At 49.1% G+C, this 15692-nt stretch overlaps 1 protein-coding gene across 5 annotated transcripts in view; it reads right to left on the reverse strand.

Moving 5' to 3' along the window:
- DIS3L2 (DIS3 like 3'-5' exoribonuclease 2) overlaps positions 1–15692 on the reverse strand; it is a 290436-nt gene that overhangs the window by 150164 nt on the left and 124580 nt on the right. For all 5 annotated transcript variants that reach the window (XR_014789643.1, XM_084847710.1, XM_084847711.1 and 2 more), the window contains 2 exons: positions 11912–12006; positions 9936–10183 (listed from right to left, as the gene is read on the reverse strand). Coding sequence is in view for 4 of the 5 variants with exons in the window: in XM_084847710.1 (XP_084703836.1) it covers positions 9936–10183; positions 11912–12006 (343 nt within the window). In the remaining variant the exon portion in view is untranslated. The remainder of the gene's footprint in view (positions 1–9935; positions 10184–11911; positions 12007–15692) is intronic.

Raw genomic sequence — 15692 nt, forward strand, 5'->3', positions numbered from 1 at the left:
CACTCCAGTGCTGAAGGAGTTACCGGTTGTTTTCCGGGCCAAATTCAAGGTGTTGGTTTTGACCTTTAAAACCCTATATGGTTCTGGCCCAGCCTATCTTAAGGAGCGCCTCCAGCAGCACCAGACAGGCCACTTAACAAGATCAGCCTCGGATGGCCTTCTCTCTGTCCCATCAGCCAGGACAGCTAGACTGGTGGGGACGAGGGAGAGGGCCTTTTCTGTGGTGGCCCCCACTCTGTGGAACTCCCTCCCTAGGGAACTCCGTCATGCCCCCTCTTTAATGAGCTTCCGTCATGCATTAAAAACGTGGCTGTTCAGGCAGGCATTTGGGGTGGGTTAGGGTATTTTAGAAAATGTTTTTATGGTAGAATTTTATTGTTTTAAACTGTTTTTATTGTATGTTGTACATCGCCCAGAGTGGCTGGGTGACCAGCCAGATGGGCGATTAATAAATTTAATAATAATAAATTAAAAAAAAATACATTTTGGTGCACACATTTTCATATTATATTCAGTTTTGTATGAATTTTTTGCTGTGCAAATTTTGATTGCAAACTTTGGAAAAGTGCAGATACTGATGTTTAACTGTGTCCTGGATGGTGCAAGTGGTGCAAATTTGGTCAGTTCACATAAAGATGCAAACTGAATTAATTTCTCACCCCCACTATCCCTAGTTGGGGACAGCAATATTTTAAGGGTGCCAATGAAGTGCTGTGCCACCCACATCCAATCCAGGATCACAAAGACCATTTCAAGCATCTTCAGCCACACTCCTGAGGCACTGCTCTTGGCCCGCATGGTACAGTCACTCAGGATGTCTAGCTCTCCTGGGCCAGCCTCACGCCGAGGTGATGTACAATTATAAGAATATAGACCAGGGGAGGGGGAAAGCCAGATCAGGATCTACTAGCAGATTGCTAGATTTATTTACAGTAGATTTTTGACTCCCAATTATTTAACAACAGCAACAACAACATGTCTCCCCGCCTCCAGCCCTCTTAAATTATACTGCTGAATGAAAGTTTGGGGGAAACCAGAAACCGGTTTGTGTGTGGAAGGACTATGAGCTCAACTCGGTTCTGATACTTAGCAGATCCTCAGAGGAACACAGTTCTTTCATTAGCCTCGTGACAGTTATTCACACTCTGGTAATCTCCCGTTTAGATTATTGCAATGCCTTATAAGTAGGGCTGCCTTTGAAAACAGTGCCACTATTTCATTTAGTCCAAAATAGGGCAGCTAGTTAGCTAACTGGGGCTGGGTGATGTGGACGTATTTATTTGTTTGTTTATTCATTTATTTATTTATTTATTAACTGTATTTATTACAGTTTTATCCTGCCTTTCTTCCTCCTGCAAGGAGCCCAAGGCAGCTTACATGATCCTCCTCCTCCTCTTCATTTTATCCTCACAAGAACCCTGTGGGGTAGGTTAGGCTGAGGAGTCAATGACTGGCCCAGAGTCACCTGGTGAGCTTTGTGGCCGAGTGGGGACTAGAACCTGGATCTCCCAAGTCCCAGACAACACTCTCCATCTGCACTGGCTGCTAGTCTGTTTCAGGGCCCAATTCAAAGTGATGATTTTAACCTTTAAAGCCCAGGGCCAAGTTACCTGAAGGAACATCTCCTCCTGTATTTACCTACCTGGACCCTACGGTCATCATCTGAGACCCTCCTCTAGGTGCCCCCGCCAAATGAGGTGATTTGGGTGGCTACAAGAGAGACATGGCCTTCTCAGTGGTGGCATCCCATTTGTGGAATACTCCCCAGAGAGGCTCACCTGGTGCCTACATTGTGGTCTTTCCAGTGCCATGTAAACCTTTTTATTCTCCTAGGCATTTTAAGAACTGTTTTAGTGCTTTTATTCTGCTGCTGGTTTTTAATTTGGTTTTATTCTTTGCTGCTCGTTTTATCTTGGTTTTATTCTGGGCTCTTCTTATTTTTTATTTTAATGTTTGTATTTTATGTTTTAATGTACTGCACACCTCCTAAAGAACTTCGGATACTGGGCAGTTTAAAAGCACAGTAAATAAATAAATAAATTCTGACTGAATGATTTTTGCACCTGGCTCCAGTTGATAGATCTCGGGGCTCTCAAGTCAATCCGACAAGCCTCGATTCTGCCTTCCCTGACATGGACAATGGCACACTCAAGACAGACAATGGTTTAGACAGCAGGAGCACAATTCAAATCACTTCAGCACCCACGTTTATATTAACTTAAAGAGGGCCACAGAGAGAGTGTGGAGCCCCTGCTGGACGGGCTGAGCGGTGGGGTGGGTGGGAGGCTAGATCGCCCAAAATCAGGTGGAGGGACCTTCCATGAGCAGAACCCGCTGTTTCCCTGGCCCTAGTCATGCACAGTTATGCATGACTATGACTAGTTGGGCAAGGACGGGGATGTACATTCAGATGTGCTGCGCATACCATGTCCCCTTTCTGCCCCAATTAGTCTGCAATCCTGTACACAAGCCTTCTTCAAGCTGGTGCCCTCCAGATGTTTTGGACTACAATTCCCAGGGCTCCTGACCACTGGCCACGCTGGCTGGGGCTGATGGGACATGATGTCAAAAACATCTGGAAGGCACCAGGTTGAGGAAGGCTGCTATACACACTTACCCACAGTTTAGGTCCTACTGTCCTCCATGGAACTTGGTCCCCAGTAGCAGAGCAAAAGACAGCAGTATAAATGCAACTGGGCCAGGGCAAGGGAACATCAACCCAGCAAGCTCCGTAATGGGGCCATGTTACAGCTGCCTTGAGGATTTTTAATCCCAGTTCTAGTGCTCATGTTCAGCAGGGGGGAGAGGTATGTCAAGCGTGCCATTGTCCTTGGAGGATTCAGCAACTGCAGCCACAGCTTCATAAGCGCAACTGTACAGCAATGGGGACTGAACATCTGGAGCCCCATCAGTGAAAGGGGGAGGAAGGCCAGGGAGAGGAAACGGGAGTAGGGGAGGGGGCAGTGGCTCAGGGGGCTCTTGGAGAGCTCAGCAGGCCTCGGGCAAATCCTGGGGCTGCCTCATGATGCCCCCCCTCCGATCCTGCTGCACCTGGCAAACAGGGGACGGGCCAACATTTCTCACAGCCCGCAAATCCCAACAGCTCAGGCAGACACCAGAGGGAGCACAGAATGCTCGACTGCTCTCCACTGCCAGGTCACGGCCAGTCTGATAAAAGCTCATACATCACCTTTTGGGGCCAGGATGCCTTCCAGCAACTCGACTGCAGCCACACACCCTCCAGTTCTCTTCATTCAAAGAAAAATGTGGCCCAAAAAGGACAGGAATGGAATTCTGAAGGGCGTTTCAGTCAAGAGAGACCCTTGTGCCTCAAAGTGCTTCAGTCATTCTCCCCCATCCGCCCTCACTGCCTCTGATGCCTGGAAACCCCCTCAGAAAACACCTACATGGAGCCACCACAGACTTCTCTCCCCCCACAGATCTTACCTTAAAACCAATCACTTCCACAAAGACTTTGAATTAACTTCTCCATTCTCATCCTCGTCAGAAGGAAAGGAAACCAACACCTTGCATTCATCTGGTCCACCCTCCCCTCTCCCTCTCTCCCTGACCCTTTCCTGTCTCCCCACCCACAAAATTAAGGCTGCATGCTCCTAGAGGCAGGGACCTGTCCTTTTTCTTCACTCTTTCCTTTCTTGCTTCAGTTACTCTGCAAAGCACCAGGGACACTGACGGTGCTGTGTAAACAATGAGTAAGAAGGCCACAAAATAGGAAGAAAGCCCAAAGCCAGCGCTCGCTCCGTCCTTGCTCCCGGGCCTTTCGCACCCAACAGAAGCAGCCGGTGCAGCTCCAGCAGGACCACCAGCCAAGGGGTCAGCCACATTTGCACTCACACAAAAGTTATGCTGGCAGATGTGTGTGTGGGGGTTCTTTCAAATATGACAAATCTGAGCTGTTCGCAGGACTTAGCCATTCTCCTTTATATGACACAAAGACTGGGCATTAAAGTTCTCCTGAGAGCTCCCTTAATACCCATCTGCTGATGTCCAGATGACAGTAATATCCTGCCACAGAGAACAGTGAGAGGAGTTCTGGGGAAGATGAAAGGTGGGGGGGGGGGCAACAGAACATCAGTCCAGGCAATCACACTATTACACAGAAATGTCCACATTAAGGGGTCCCCAACCTTTTTGGGCTGGTGGGCTCATTTGGAATTCTGAGAGTGTCATGGGTGCTCTCACAAAATGGTTGTTATGGTGGGCATGGCCAGCCACAAAACATTCATTTCCCAGAAGGCCAATTAGTGAGGCTAAAAGTAACATGCCTAAATCCTAAGTAAGGGGCAGGGGGCTGAGCTCCAAAAACCAAAACTACTCATTTGAACCCAGTTTCCTGCACCAATGCCTATTTCACAGAAGAAAAACTGTTGATGCTCAGAGAAAGAAACGCACAGAAACAAATGCCAAGTTCTGCACCTAGGAAAAAGAAACCAAATGCACGGTTACAAGATGGGGGACACTTGGCTCAACAATACTACAAGTGAGAAGGATCTTGGAATTGTTGTCGATCACAAGCTGAATATGAGCCAACAATGTGATGTGGCTGTAAAAAAGGCAAATGCTATTTTGGGCTGCATTAATAGAACCATAGCTTCCAAATCCCAGGAAGTACTAGTTCCCCTCTACTCAGCACTGCTTAGGCCTCATCTGGACTACTGTGTCCAGTTCTGGGCACCACACTTTCAGAAGGATGCAGACAAACTGGAGAGGGTTCAGAGGAGGGCAATGAAGATGATCAGGGGACTGGAAACAAAGCCCTATGAGGAGAGACTGAAAGAACTGGGCATGTTTAGCCTTGAGAAGAGAAGACTGAGGGGAGATATGATAGCGCTCTTCAAGTATTTGAAAGGTTGCCACAGAGAGGAAGGCCAGGATCTCTTCTCCATCATCCCAGAGTGCAGGACATGGAATAATGAGCTCAAGTTCCAGAAAGCCAGATTCCGGCTGAACATCAGGAAAAACTTCCTGACTGTTAGAGCAATATGACAATGGGACCCATTACCTAGGGAGGTAGTGGGCTCTCCCACACTGGAGGCCTTCAAGATAAGGCTGGACAGCCATCTGTCAGGGATGCTCTGACTTGGATTCCTGCATTGCGCAGGGGATTGGACTCGATGGTCATATAGGCCCCTTCCAACCCTACTATTCTATGATTCTATGAGGAAAAACACCCGCCCACGCTATACACAAACATACAGGCCAAGGCAACACAACAAAACAAAGACAACACAACAAACTAACCAGCTAACACACATGCATGCACTGCACCAAAGAAACAAACAAACAAAACACATACACAACTCAGGCAAAGCACGTCCCTGACTCCCCACCACACCTAACAGTTTCCCAGTATGTTCCCTGCCACCCCCAGTGTACTCTATTCTCTTTTCTGAGTGGCTGGGCATGCTTCAAAACAAAGCACTGGGCTGCAGCCCCCTGCCTTTTATTTTCTAAGAATGCCATATGGGGCCCAGAGGCATCCTTGCACATAACGATGGTACTGGAAGCACGTCACGTTGCAGCACTCCAGCCTCCCCGTTAAAATATATATTTAAAAAAAAAATCAAGAGGGGCAGGAAGCCTGGCAGGTGCCAAAACAGGGGTCCACGGGCACAATAATGAGCATCATGTTAGGAACTCCCACATGCCTACATAACGCTGAAGAGCAGGCTTTACCAACCCAGTTCTTGCCAGATGTGATGGACTACAACTCCCATCATTCCCAACCAGCATGGCCACAGGAATCTCAACATGCTGCCCATGCTGAAGAGTCTTGTGGCCAGGTTGAAACCATTCCTGGTTTCTCACAAGTGTTTGCAGCAATGCTGGAAAGCCACCTCCCTTTATCCACACTCCGTGCAAAAGTGTTTGAACATTCTTTGATGCTGCCTTTCACTTGCCCTCACTGCCAAATCACCTGCAGTGACCTCATTATATAGCCACCCCCAACTGGCTGATCAGAACTGCGACATTGCCGGGGCGGGGGGAGAAACACCCATGTTATTAATTCAGGGAGGAGGGGAAGAATGGCGCCACACCAATAGCAGCTGAGAAGGGAAATAATGGCATGGGGCAGGGGGTGGGGGGTTGAGAGGTGAATAATGAATATGTACACCATCCATGTGCTGTTAGGTTTCCTTTTTCAGGGGAAATGTCTGTGCCACCGTACTGCTAGTTTTTACTGCCAGATCAGATCTGGAGGACTTTGGGCCCTGCTCTGTCTGAGCTCAAAGTGACCTAAGCTCTATCAGTTTCAAAAGCTTAAGCAGGGATGGAAGGGAACACAGTTTGGTCAAGGACAGGAGCTGTCATGGGCTGGATGCCCAAGTCAAGCTGATTTCTCTGTTGTGCCCTTGTTTTCAGAAAATGAAGGCAACAGAGGTTAGCTATGGATGCCCATTAGATGCAGGAGAACCGCTCAGTCCCAGAGTCTCATAAACCTTTTGGTTTTTTTCTAAGACATCTCTAAGGCTCTCCACAATAACAGCCATACAGTCTCTGCTCATATATACATGAACGACTACATGCAGAATCCATCCTCCTTTCCTCTACTCCCTGGCTTTGATCCCTCTATGAAGCACAAGCCCCTCTCTCGTCAGCTCCTCCTCTTTCCTTCTGCTGTAGCCCAACTTCCTTCCATGCCACGCGCTACGCTTCCCCTTTGAGCCACATCCTGCTCTTCCTCGAAGACCCTCCTCTTCTTCTGGAAAGATTTCCTTTGGCCCTCACAGGTTCAGCAGTTGCTATGCGGACCGCAGGAGCTACCTTACACAGAGTCAGACAGCAGCCCAGGGCCGTGTGCTCCAGGGGCCGGCCCCAGCTCCACAAGGCCTTCCCCAGCACTGCTAACTGAGACCATTTCGCTGGAGAAGAGGCCGCGATCATTCCAAATGAGGGGCCTACAAAGCGAGTGCTCCCCCACTTGACTCCTGGTCCTTCCACTGTTGCTCCAAGACTTCTTATCTCACAGCCCTTAATGGGCTTTACATTTAACATATAATAGCCCCCAACATTCAGCAGTTGTAACACTTCCTATTCCTGTGTCAGACTCCGTCCATATGCTACTGAAGGCAGGTTCGCGCAGGATTATCTGTGGCTGTGGAGCCTGTTCTTCTGCTCCCCTAGACCCAGTAAGCCACGTGACGCCCATCCACAGCGAGCAGCATGGATCTTCCAGAAGACAACCTGGTCCATCAGTCAGCTTTAGAATGACTCACCTGTCACTTGGACTCTAGTCTACCTGCCTGACTGAGAAGCCCCAGATGTCCTGCGACCCAAGTCAGGAACCACAGGAGTGACATGCCCCTGGGCCAGGGTCCACAGCCACCTGCTATTTCACAGTTGTGTCAGACCCTCAGAAGAGGAGCGATGTAGGGTAGGAAGCCTACCTACCAGGAAAGCCTGGAATTCCATTTGGCCGTGTGAGCCTCTTGGCATGGATCTACCCCTCCTGCCTGGGACGCAGGACAGCAAAAAGCCATGCCTTTGAAGGAGGCCGTGACAGAAGGCTCTCTGACATCAGCCCCTGAAGTCCCTGCTGAACAAGGCAGAGTAATATGTTTTAGCAATTTTTGAAAAATCCAGAATGGTGCCAAATATGTATCTTCATGTTTCTCCTGCTTAGTGTGCTGGGCCACGACTAGCCCTGGAGAGCGGGCCATGGCACGATCACTGAAGTCACCCAAGGCCATTCTCAAAACCACCACCGAGGCCAAGACAGCAAAATGCACATAACCCTGACTGAGGCGAATGGCAGTTCAAGAGCAGGAGTGAGCAAGAGCGTATTGCACAGCAGGCCCATTAAAAACACAGCAACCACCTCCTGGTGGTTCTGTAAAGATCTTGAACCAGGGCTCAGGAAGGCCAGGCTCCAGCAGCATGCCTCCATGGCAGCACGTCTGCTGAAGGAACTGTGAGCCACATGGGCAGCACTATAAGAGGACTCGGCACCTGGTCAGGTGGCCCAAAGAGCCAAGGCATCTCCACCTGGCTAGTTCTACAAAGCCTCAAGCCCACTAGGGCCTCCAGTTTGGGCGACCTGTCCACCCTCTCTCACAGTAGCTGCTGCTGCTGCTGTCCCTCCCTCTGGATCTGGAACTTTTGCCTGTCTTACGCCACACCCCTTCTCCTTTCCTCCGGCCCCTCCGCCCTTGGCCTCTGCCCCCTGCTGCCGGGCTGATGGATTCTTCCTTCCTGATCTTGAGGCCTTAAGGTCAGGCCTCAAGATTGCTTAGGACACTTGCCCCAGCAGGCCTTAACTGACTCCAGCTAAACGAGCCAAATCCCTCAAGCCTACCCTCCAGAATGCTTCAGATGGGGAGCGCGCACCCCGCAGCTGCTCTCTGTCAGGTGGAGGACATCATGAGCCAGCAATTCAAGTATCCTACTCGGACCAGTGTGAGGCTATGTCGAGATCCTTCCACAGAATTATGCAGTCATCTATCCACGTGCACAACACTTTAATGTCCTTTGCTACTTTCCAACCTTTTCCACATTAAACAAGCCCAGCAAAAGTCTACCCATCTTCTGTTAAGCTGACAACGTGGCTTTGTTCAAACAAGAAAGCACCTTGCTGTTGACCACCAGGTGGCACCCAAGAGTCACAGAAGTGAGCCCCCTCCCCTAAAAACACACCTCCAGGACACTACCAGGCTTTGCCCACACCTGGGCACATCACCAAAAGGAAACCCCGTTCCTTTTTCTACATTCCCTTTGGCAAGGGGCAACTCCATGACACGGCAGTCACAGAAACTTCAGCTGGCTTGAGACTGGTCACACATCCACGTGTGTTGGGAAAGGACATGGGATGGTTCCAGATCAGCTAAAAGAGAGCCTCCTTTTCCAAGAAAAGCACGATTAGCAAAGGAGAGCAACTTCAAAGACTCATCACTTGCAGGATGGGCCCATCTTCTCAGGGACAACAAAATTAAAGCTACTCTGAATGCGAAGCAAAGGCAACACACACCACTACCACCACCACATCCCAATGGTATCGCAACACTGACCCGCCCATGGGGCAAAGCGATCTCGACTCATAGTAGGCACACTGCATGTGATATTCTCCGTCACCCAGACTCCTGCCAGCAACACCTGGTGCTGAGTCTATGTGTACTGGTTGCAAGGCTGTCACAACAGACATAGGAGAGCCGGTCCCAGAGCCTTGAGCGAATAGGGACCAGGGAAGAGGCAAAGCAGAGAGGTCCAAGACAGGGATGCCAGCACAGAGAGGAGGAGGAGCAGCAGACAGACAGACACATAAGACCGAGAACAGCAGTACAAGGTTGGCACAAGAAACTTCAAGAACAATCTCACTGAGGATGCAAAAGAAAAACAGAAGGTGAGGACTGGCAAACAAGCCAAGCCCCGCAGAGGTGAGGTGCAACAAAGGTGCTCCCCAGCAGAGCTACTGCAAATGAGCATCCATCTTGCTAGCAGCCTCTTCCCACTCCCTTTTGTGCAGGGGCTACAGGAAAGCCTGGGCCAGGGCAACCAAATGAATTACAGATTTGCTTTGTCCAAGCCGCTACCTCTGACAAAGACTATGCAGCCCCTCACGTAGCTGCCCAGAATAGTTTTTTCTGGGTAAATCAAATGTATGGACATGTGAAGTTGCCTTACAGACCACTGATGCAGCCCAGCACCATCACACTGGCTGGCAGTGTCTCCCCAGGCCTCGAGCAGAGGTGTTTCCCAGCCCTGCTACCAGGTGGGCCATTTTGGATGGAGATGTCCATGTAGTTAGACAGGTATATTGAAGTTTACCGCACGGCAGCTGGTAGATCATTCCACACTACTATGCACTAGTGAGATGCCAGAGATTGAACCTGGAACATCCTGCATGTGCTCTCCCCATGAGCTGTGGGTTCCTTTCCTAGAGCCCTCATTCTGCCCACTTTGAGCCAGCAGCCACATACCCGAGAGCAAAATTGCTGTCTTCCCTCCAGTCCACAATACGGCAAATGAAGAGAATGCTGGAGTAGTCCTCAGGCCTGGCAGCAAAATCTGGCGGGCAGTCGGTCAAGGCCACATATGCGCGAGGCACTCGGTGGTCCACAGGCGAGAACATGGCACACTTCTTGAACAATTCACTGTTGCGGTCTGTCAAAAGCCGGATGAAGCCTGTTGCTGCCCTGGAATGCTTCTTCTCCAAGATGTAGACAACCTGGAAGAGCCACAGGAGCAACAGTTAATGCCTGAAAGGATGCTTTTAATTCCAAACAACGGGACAAGAAAGCAAAGGCCAGGACACCTTCTACATTCACAAGGACCACGGCCCTTCCACATGCACACAGATCATAGCTCCACTACATTTCACAGAATGCTCCCCAGGGGCAGGAAGTTGCTGTCTTGGTCTTATGCTTACAAGACAGCCACATAAGCCCTGTCGTCACAGACAGAGCCCTTTGGCTCTGCTCACACAGTCTTCCCTCTACAAGGGCATGAAAGTCTCCAAAGTCCAGTGGGAGAGACTGGTGGGCTTGTATGCTGCATGCCAACGTTCAGATCCTGGGGAGGACTCGCCAGTATTTTCATCCACTTAGCACTGCCATGGTCTGATCAAACTAAGGTGTACATTTAGTAAGTATCCCAGTCTTCTTCCAAGGAGCCCAAGGCTATGGACCTGGGATCGAACCAACGAAGCTGCCTCTCACTGAGTCAGTCTATCTGTCCCTCTCACCCAGTACTGTCTACTCTGAATGGGAAAGAGCTGTCTCCCAGATCCAAGGGGGGCGTTTTTCTTTCACAGGCCTTCTACCTGAAATCTTTTAATTTAAGAACCTGTGTTCTAATCAGGAGAGATGCCAGGGATTGAATCGGGGACCTTGGACCTACAAAACACATGCTCCAGTGTGGAATTATGGGTCCTACCCAAGCAGGTTGCCCAGTTTTATTCTTAAAACAACCCTGTGACATAGGTTAGGGAGGCAGTGATTGTCCCAAGGTCACCTAGTGGGATTTCTTTATTACATGTATATCCTGCCTTCCCCCTGTCAAGGGCTCCTTGGAGGCCGCTCTCAGTCTAATCCAGTAGCCAAGTCCAGACACAGACAAAGGAATTCCTTTCAAAGCTTTATTCTTCTTTTACAACTTAACAACTATACCGATTGCAACTAGATCTGAGCAGCACAGTACCTATGCCCTACGTTGGAACAGTTGGTCCCCGTTTGAAAGGGAATTACTGGCAGACCCCTGAACTTAAGGACTAGGGAGAGTCCCTCCCCTTTTCCCTTGGGTCCTCTGGGCGCAGCCGTTGTTTGCGTGCCAACCTGGCACTACATCTCCTTTCTGTGCCCTCCATCTGGCGCTGCTCTCTGCGTCTGCGTCGCGCGTCCACCAAGTCTGCTATCTGTGCTTGGTCACTCCCTGGACTGCTAACTAAACTAGGAATGCTGGTGGGAGGAATCTCCGTCAGCTGTTGGTCCTGGGAAAGAGGAGCGCGCTCCTCTCCCAGGAGCGACTGCTCTTCCGCAGAATCAGAACTACTCTGGGATTCTATGGGCTCAATGTCCACCCTGACACCCGCCAAGGAGCTCAAGACAGCATACATGGCTCCCAGTCCCCACCCCCATTATATCCTTACAACAACTCTGTAAGGTAAGTTAGGCTGGGATATGGTGACTAGCCCAACATCATCCCGTGATCTTCATGGCTAAGTGAGGACTTGAGCCTGGGTCTCTGCAGTCCTAGTCTGACACTGTAAGCACTTGGACTTCTGTTTCCCTGAGGAGCGGTGGCAGCCATACTCATGAATTCTGAGAAGGACCAAAAGAAACCGGGGGGTCTGGATGACAGGCTTGTGCTCAGGTAGTTGCTTTTGCGGGAGGCAGGGGGAGGGGGAGAAAAAAGCCCGCCTGGTGGCAGAGTTAGGAGGATTCCAGCAGGACACTACCTTGGCGGTCTTCTGAAGGAACTGATCTGGATCGGTTGCCTTGGAGGAATCGTCCTGCTTTGCATGATGGGCACCACAAGTCTCCAGATTGCTCCCTACGGAACACACACATAAAATGCACACATTGGAGTTGCTTCAATGGTCCTTTTCCTTACTTCAACCTTTTAATGTCCCTTTTTGCCAGTCCCAAGGGCCAGCTTGGAGTGCTGGCCCAGACTGAAAGAAGCAGAAACGTATGTCAAAATCGCCGTGGAACAAATAGCGGCATTTCAATATCCCTCCAGGCCGCAACGGGGAACAGATATATGGTTAACTTCCATTGTGCACATCTGCTAAAATCAAAATAAATCCCAACATTTACAAGAACATCTATACCAGCCATAATAAACAAAATGGTGGAAAACACACTCTATTTATTAAATGCAAATAAAAGTGTTTGAATTTCCTGGCATTTCTTATGTTGGGGTTATTTCACTTCTCACATTACATAAATAGTCCCCTTTAAGTGCTCGTATTCATTAAAATATTTAATTTCCTTTAAAGAATGTTATGCAAGGTTATAAAATGCATATTAAGCCTAGAAACCAAAACCGCACCTTGCAAGGAGATAGTCTTCGGCTAAGGCCCAGCCGTTATTAAAAAAAGGCTTATGAGAAGTCATATATGCTCCAAGGAAAGGGGAAAGAATCCTCCCCCAGATACAAGCAAGATGTAAACCAAGAGACAAGAACCATCCAGACGTTACACTAGCACGGATTAAGGAAACCAAGTTTAGTATCTCAGCTTGGACAAGCAATCTTTTAAGGCCAGGTCAGCTCTATGAAAGCACCCTCTCACTGCCAATCTACAGTTTAATGAAAATCAAATGTCACTTTGGGATGAAAGCAAGATTTCCCCATTCTAGTGGGCAGCTAGTCTGAGCTGAAACCCCATCCACCTGTGGGCTGGTGACTTGAAAAGGAAGTCGTTCTATCATTTCCAAGGAGGCCAGCTTCCAAAAGGAGTGGCCTCCACATTTATGGAAAAGTAGTTGGTGACCAATTTTTAAAGAATGGGGGAAGAGGTAAGGCAATTGTTTTAATGAAGAGTGTGAACCAGGGTACCAAACACACACACATGCAAACCAGGAAGAAGCCTACAAAAGAGGACCACTGGCCTCCCAACATGGCTCGCTGCTGCTGCTGCTGGTGCCAGAACCTCTCCCGTGACTGCACCTGTGCCCTCCCCTTCATCAAAAGGGATCACAGAGCACTTCCCCAACATGGTGCCCTCCAGATGTGTTGGACTGCAATTCCCATCCTCCCCAGCCAGCATGGCCAACAGCTCACTCAGCCAGCCCTCTTCATCTCTGGCAGTAGAGCTGCATCATATGCCTTTAGATTTTCTCTGGGAGCAAAAGAGGAAACAACTCAACCTACCGTGGGATTTGAACACACAACTCACTGTTTACAAGACAGCAAACTAAACCTCTGAGCTACAACTCCAGATCTGAAGCTAGGAGGACTGCATCAGCAAGGAACACACCAAGTCAACTGTCCATGATTGAGCTCAGATTTATGATAACAATAGATGTGCATACATGTCACTTTGCCTCTGAATGATAATACTTAGCAATAGTACAAACGCTCATACATTAGTAAATTCAGTAGATACATATCCCTTTTCAAGCAATCATAATGCTGATGAGCCAACGCAGATTGCCTAAGGCGAATAAATCAACAAATGTATGTGTGTGTGTATATATATATATATATATATACACACACACACATCATACTATCTCTGAATGGTGGTATTTAACGATCATGAACAAGCTTATATGTTGATGGATGTATATATATATCCATCATGTATATATACATCACTCTATCTGTGTAAACTGGTGAGGTCAGCCTCCCCCAACATGATACCCTCCAGATATGTTAGACTACAGCTCCCAGAATCCCCCATCTGGGGATTCTGGGAGTTGTAGTCTAACACATCTGGAGGGAACAGGTTGGGGTAGGCTGGTTAGTATCTGTCAGTCTGTCTAGAGACAGCTCAAGCTGCCAAGTTATTTGGCTGCTGTTGTTCAAGAATCAAAGAAGGTTCTCAAAGTGACCCTGGCCTCCTGCTGCTTTAGGGCAGGCGAGTTGGACAGTCATCTCTCCATCAAACCCACAGAACTCAGCAAGGAAATACTGCAGCCACCACCAAGGGCAGCCCAATCAGAGTTCCCAGCTGTGCATATGCATTCTACTCTTTCCATGCTCAATACCGGAAACACCAGGTCAGCGCATACACAAGCGTATCACTACATCAGCTTCAAGTAAGGCACTGAGGGTGGGGGCGGTCTTGAACTAGGGACTCTGGTAGTGAGGCTGAGATGCCAGACTCCCTGCGCTACCAGGGAAGCTTGCAAGCAGAGGGAACTGCAGCACCCCCAATGCAGATGCCCAGAGGGTGTTGCTTGCAAACCCATGGGAATCAAGTGGCCTGAGCAGCCACTCAGACCCCATCTGAGCTCATATACATGGCATCTCTGGCTACTCGTAGGCTGACTGGAGCTCTGCTTGAAGAGCCCCAACTGAATTGCCGGCTTGCCTACATACCGGCCTCCAGAACCGACCCTGAGCGACTGTGCAAAGCTGTCCTTAGTCCCAGGGTGGAAAGAGAAGGGTTGTCAGTGTGCGTGTTCATTTAGGGACCAGCTCAGGGGCTTACAATCGCTGAGGCAGCCATCGCGCCAAAAAGCCTGAGTACTAAAACAGCTTTACCTGACTAGTGCCAGACGAGGGCATCCAAAGCTCCAGGCTTATGCGCTGCCCCAATTTCCTCTTTCAGATACATTTAGGCTAATTCCTTTAGGAAAGGGAGGGGGAGCCTTCCCCCTGCTTCTCCTTTCACCCTCCAGACAACTTATTTTAAGAATCACCCCTCTGCTTCCACTCGGGTCACAAATCTACAGCACGGAACGAGCTGACTCTTCACGTGCTCGTCGAATCCATCTCCTAGTTAGCTTTAATTCTCACCACCACCACCACCACGTTTATTCTCTGCCCACTTGTGCATGTGGGAAGACCCAAAGAACTAGATGAATGCCCAATTCAATTTATTAGTATTAACAATGCTACTGATAACATTACTTACATGAACGGCTCTCCTATTCCTCCCACCCACCCACCCCCAATGCCTCTTCTCACTCTCAGCCATTTGACTATATGGTCCTTGAGAAAGGGAACTGCCTTTTGGTGGTTACGTTACTCTGTGAAGTTGCAGACACCTGGCATGAAAAGGGTTTTTCAAACTGCATTCAGATGTTCTAAACCAACCTCCCCCAACCCGTTGCCCTCCAGATGTGTGGGATTACAACTCCTATCATTCTAGGCAGTATGGCCAGAGGCTATCAATGGCTACTAGTCCTGATGCCTATGTGCCACCTTGAGTACCAGAGCCAGTGAGCCTCTTTATACCAGTTGCTGGGGAACATGGGCGGGAGGGTGCTGTTGTACTCATGTCCTGCTTGTGGGTTTCCCACAGGCATCTGGTTTATCACTGGGCGAACAGAATGCTGGACTAGATGGACCTTGGTCTGATCCAGCATCAGGGCTCTTCTTACGTTCAGTTGGGAAAATTAGGCAACAATTCAAATTTCCTAAAATGTCTTAAATTCTTGAAGTTTTTCATTACAATTTCATCTGCCCTCTTCCTCAAAACAGCACATCCCTCGGATCTTGCAGCCATCACTGGGCAGATGGTATCAGAGGTTCCTAGCTTTTCAAACTTTGGTGCAGGAGGCTGC

Source organism: Heloderma suspectum, chromosome 3, assembly GCF_057233095.1.
Source record: "Heloderma suspectum isolate Gila_16-S chromosome 3, 16-S_ref, whole genome shotgun sequence".
Taxonomy (NCBI): domain Eukaryota; kingdom Metazoa; phylum Chordata; class Lepidosauria; order Squamata; family Helodermatidae; genus Heloderma; species Heloderma suspectum.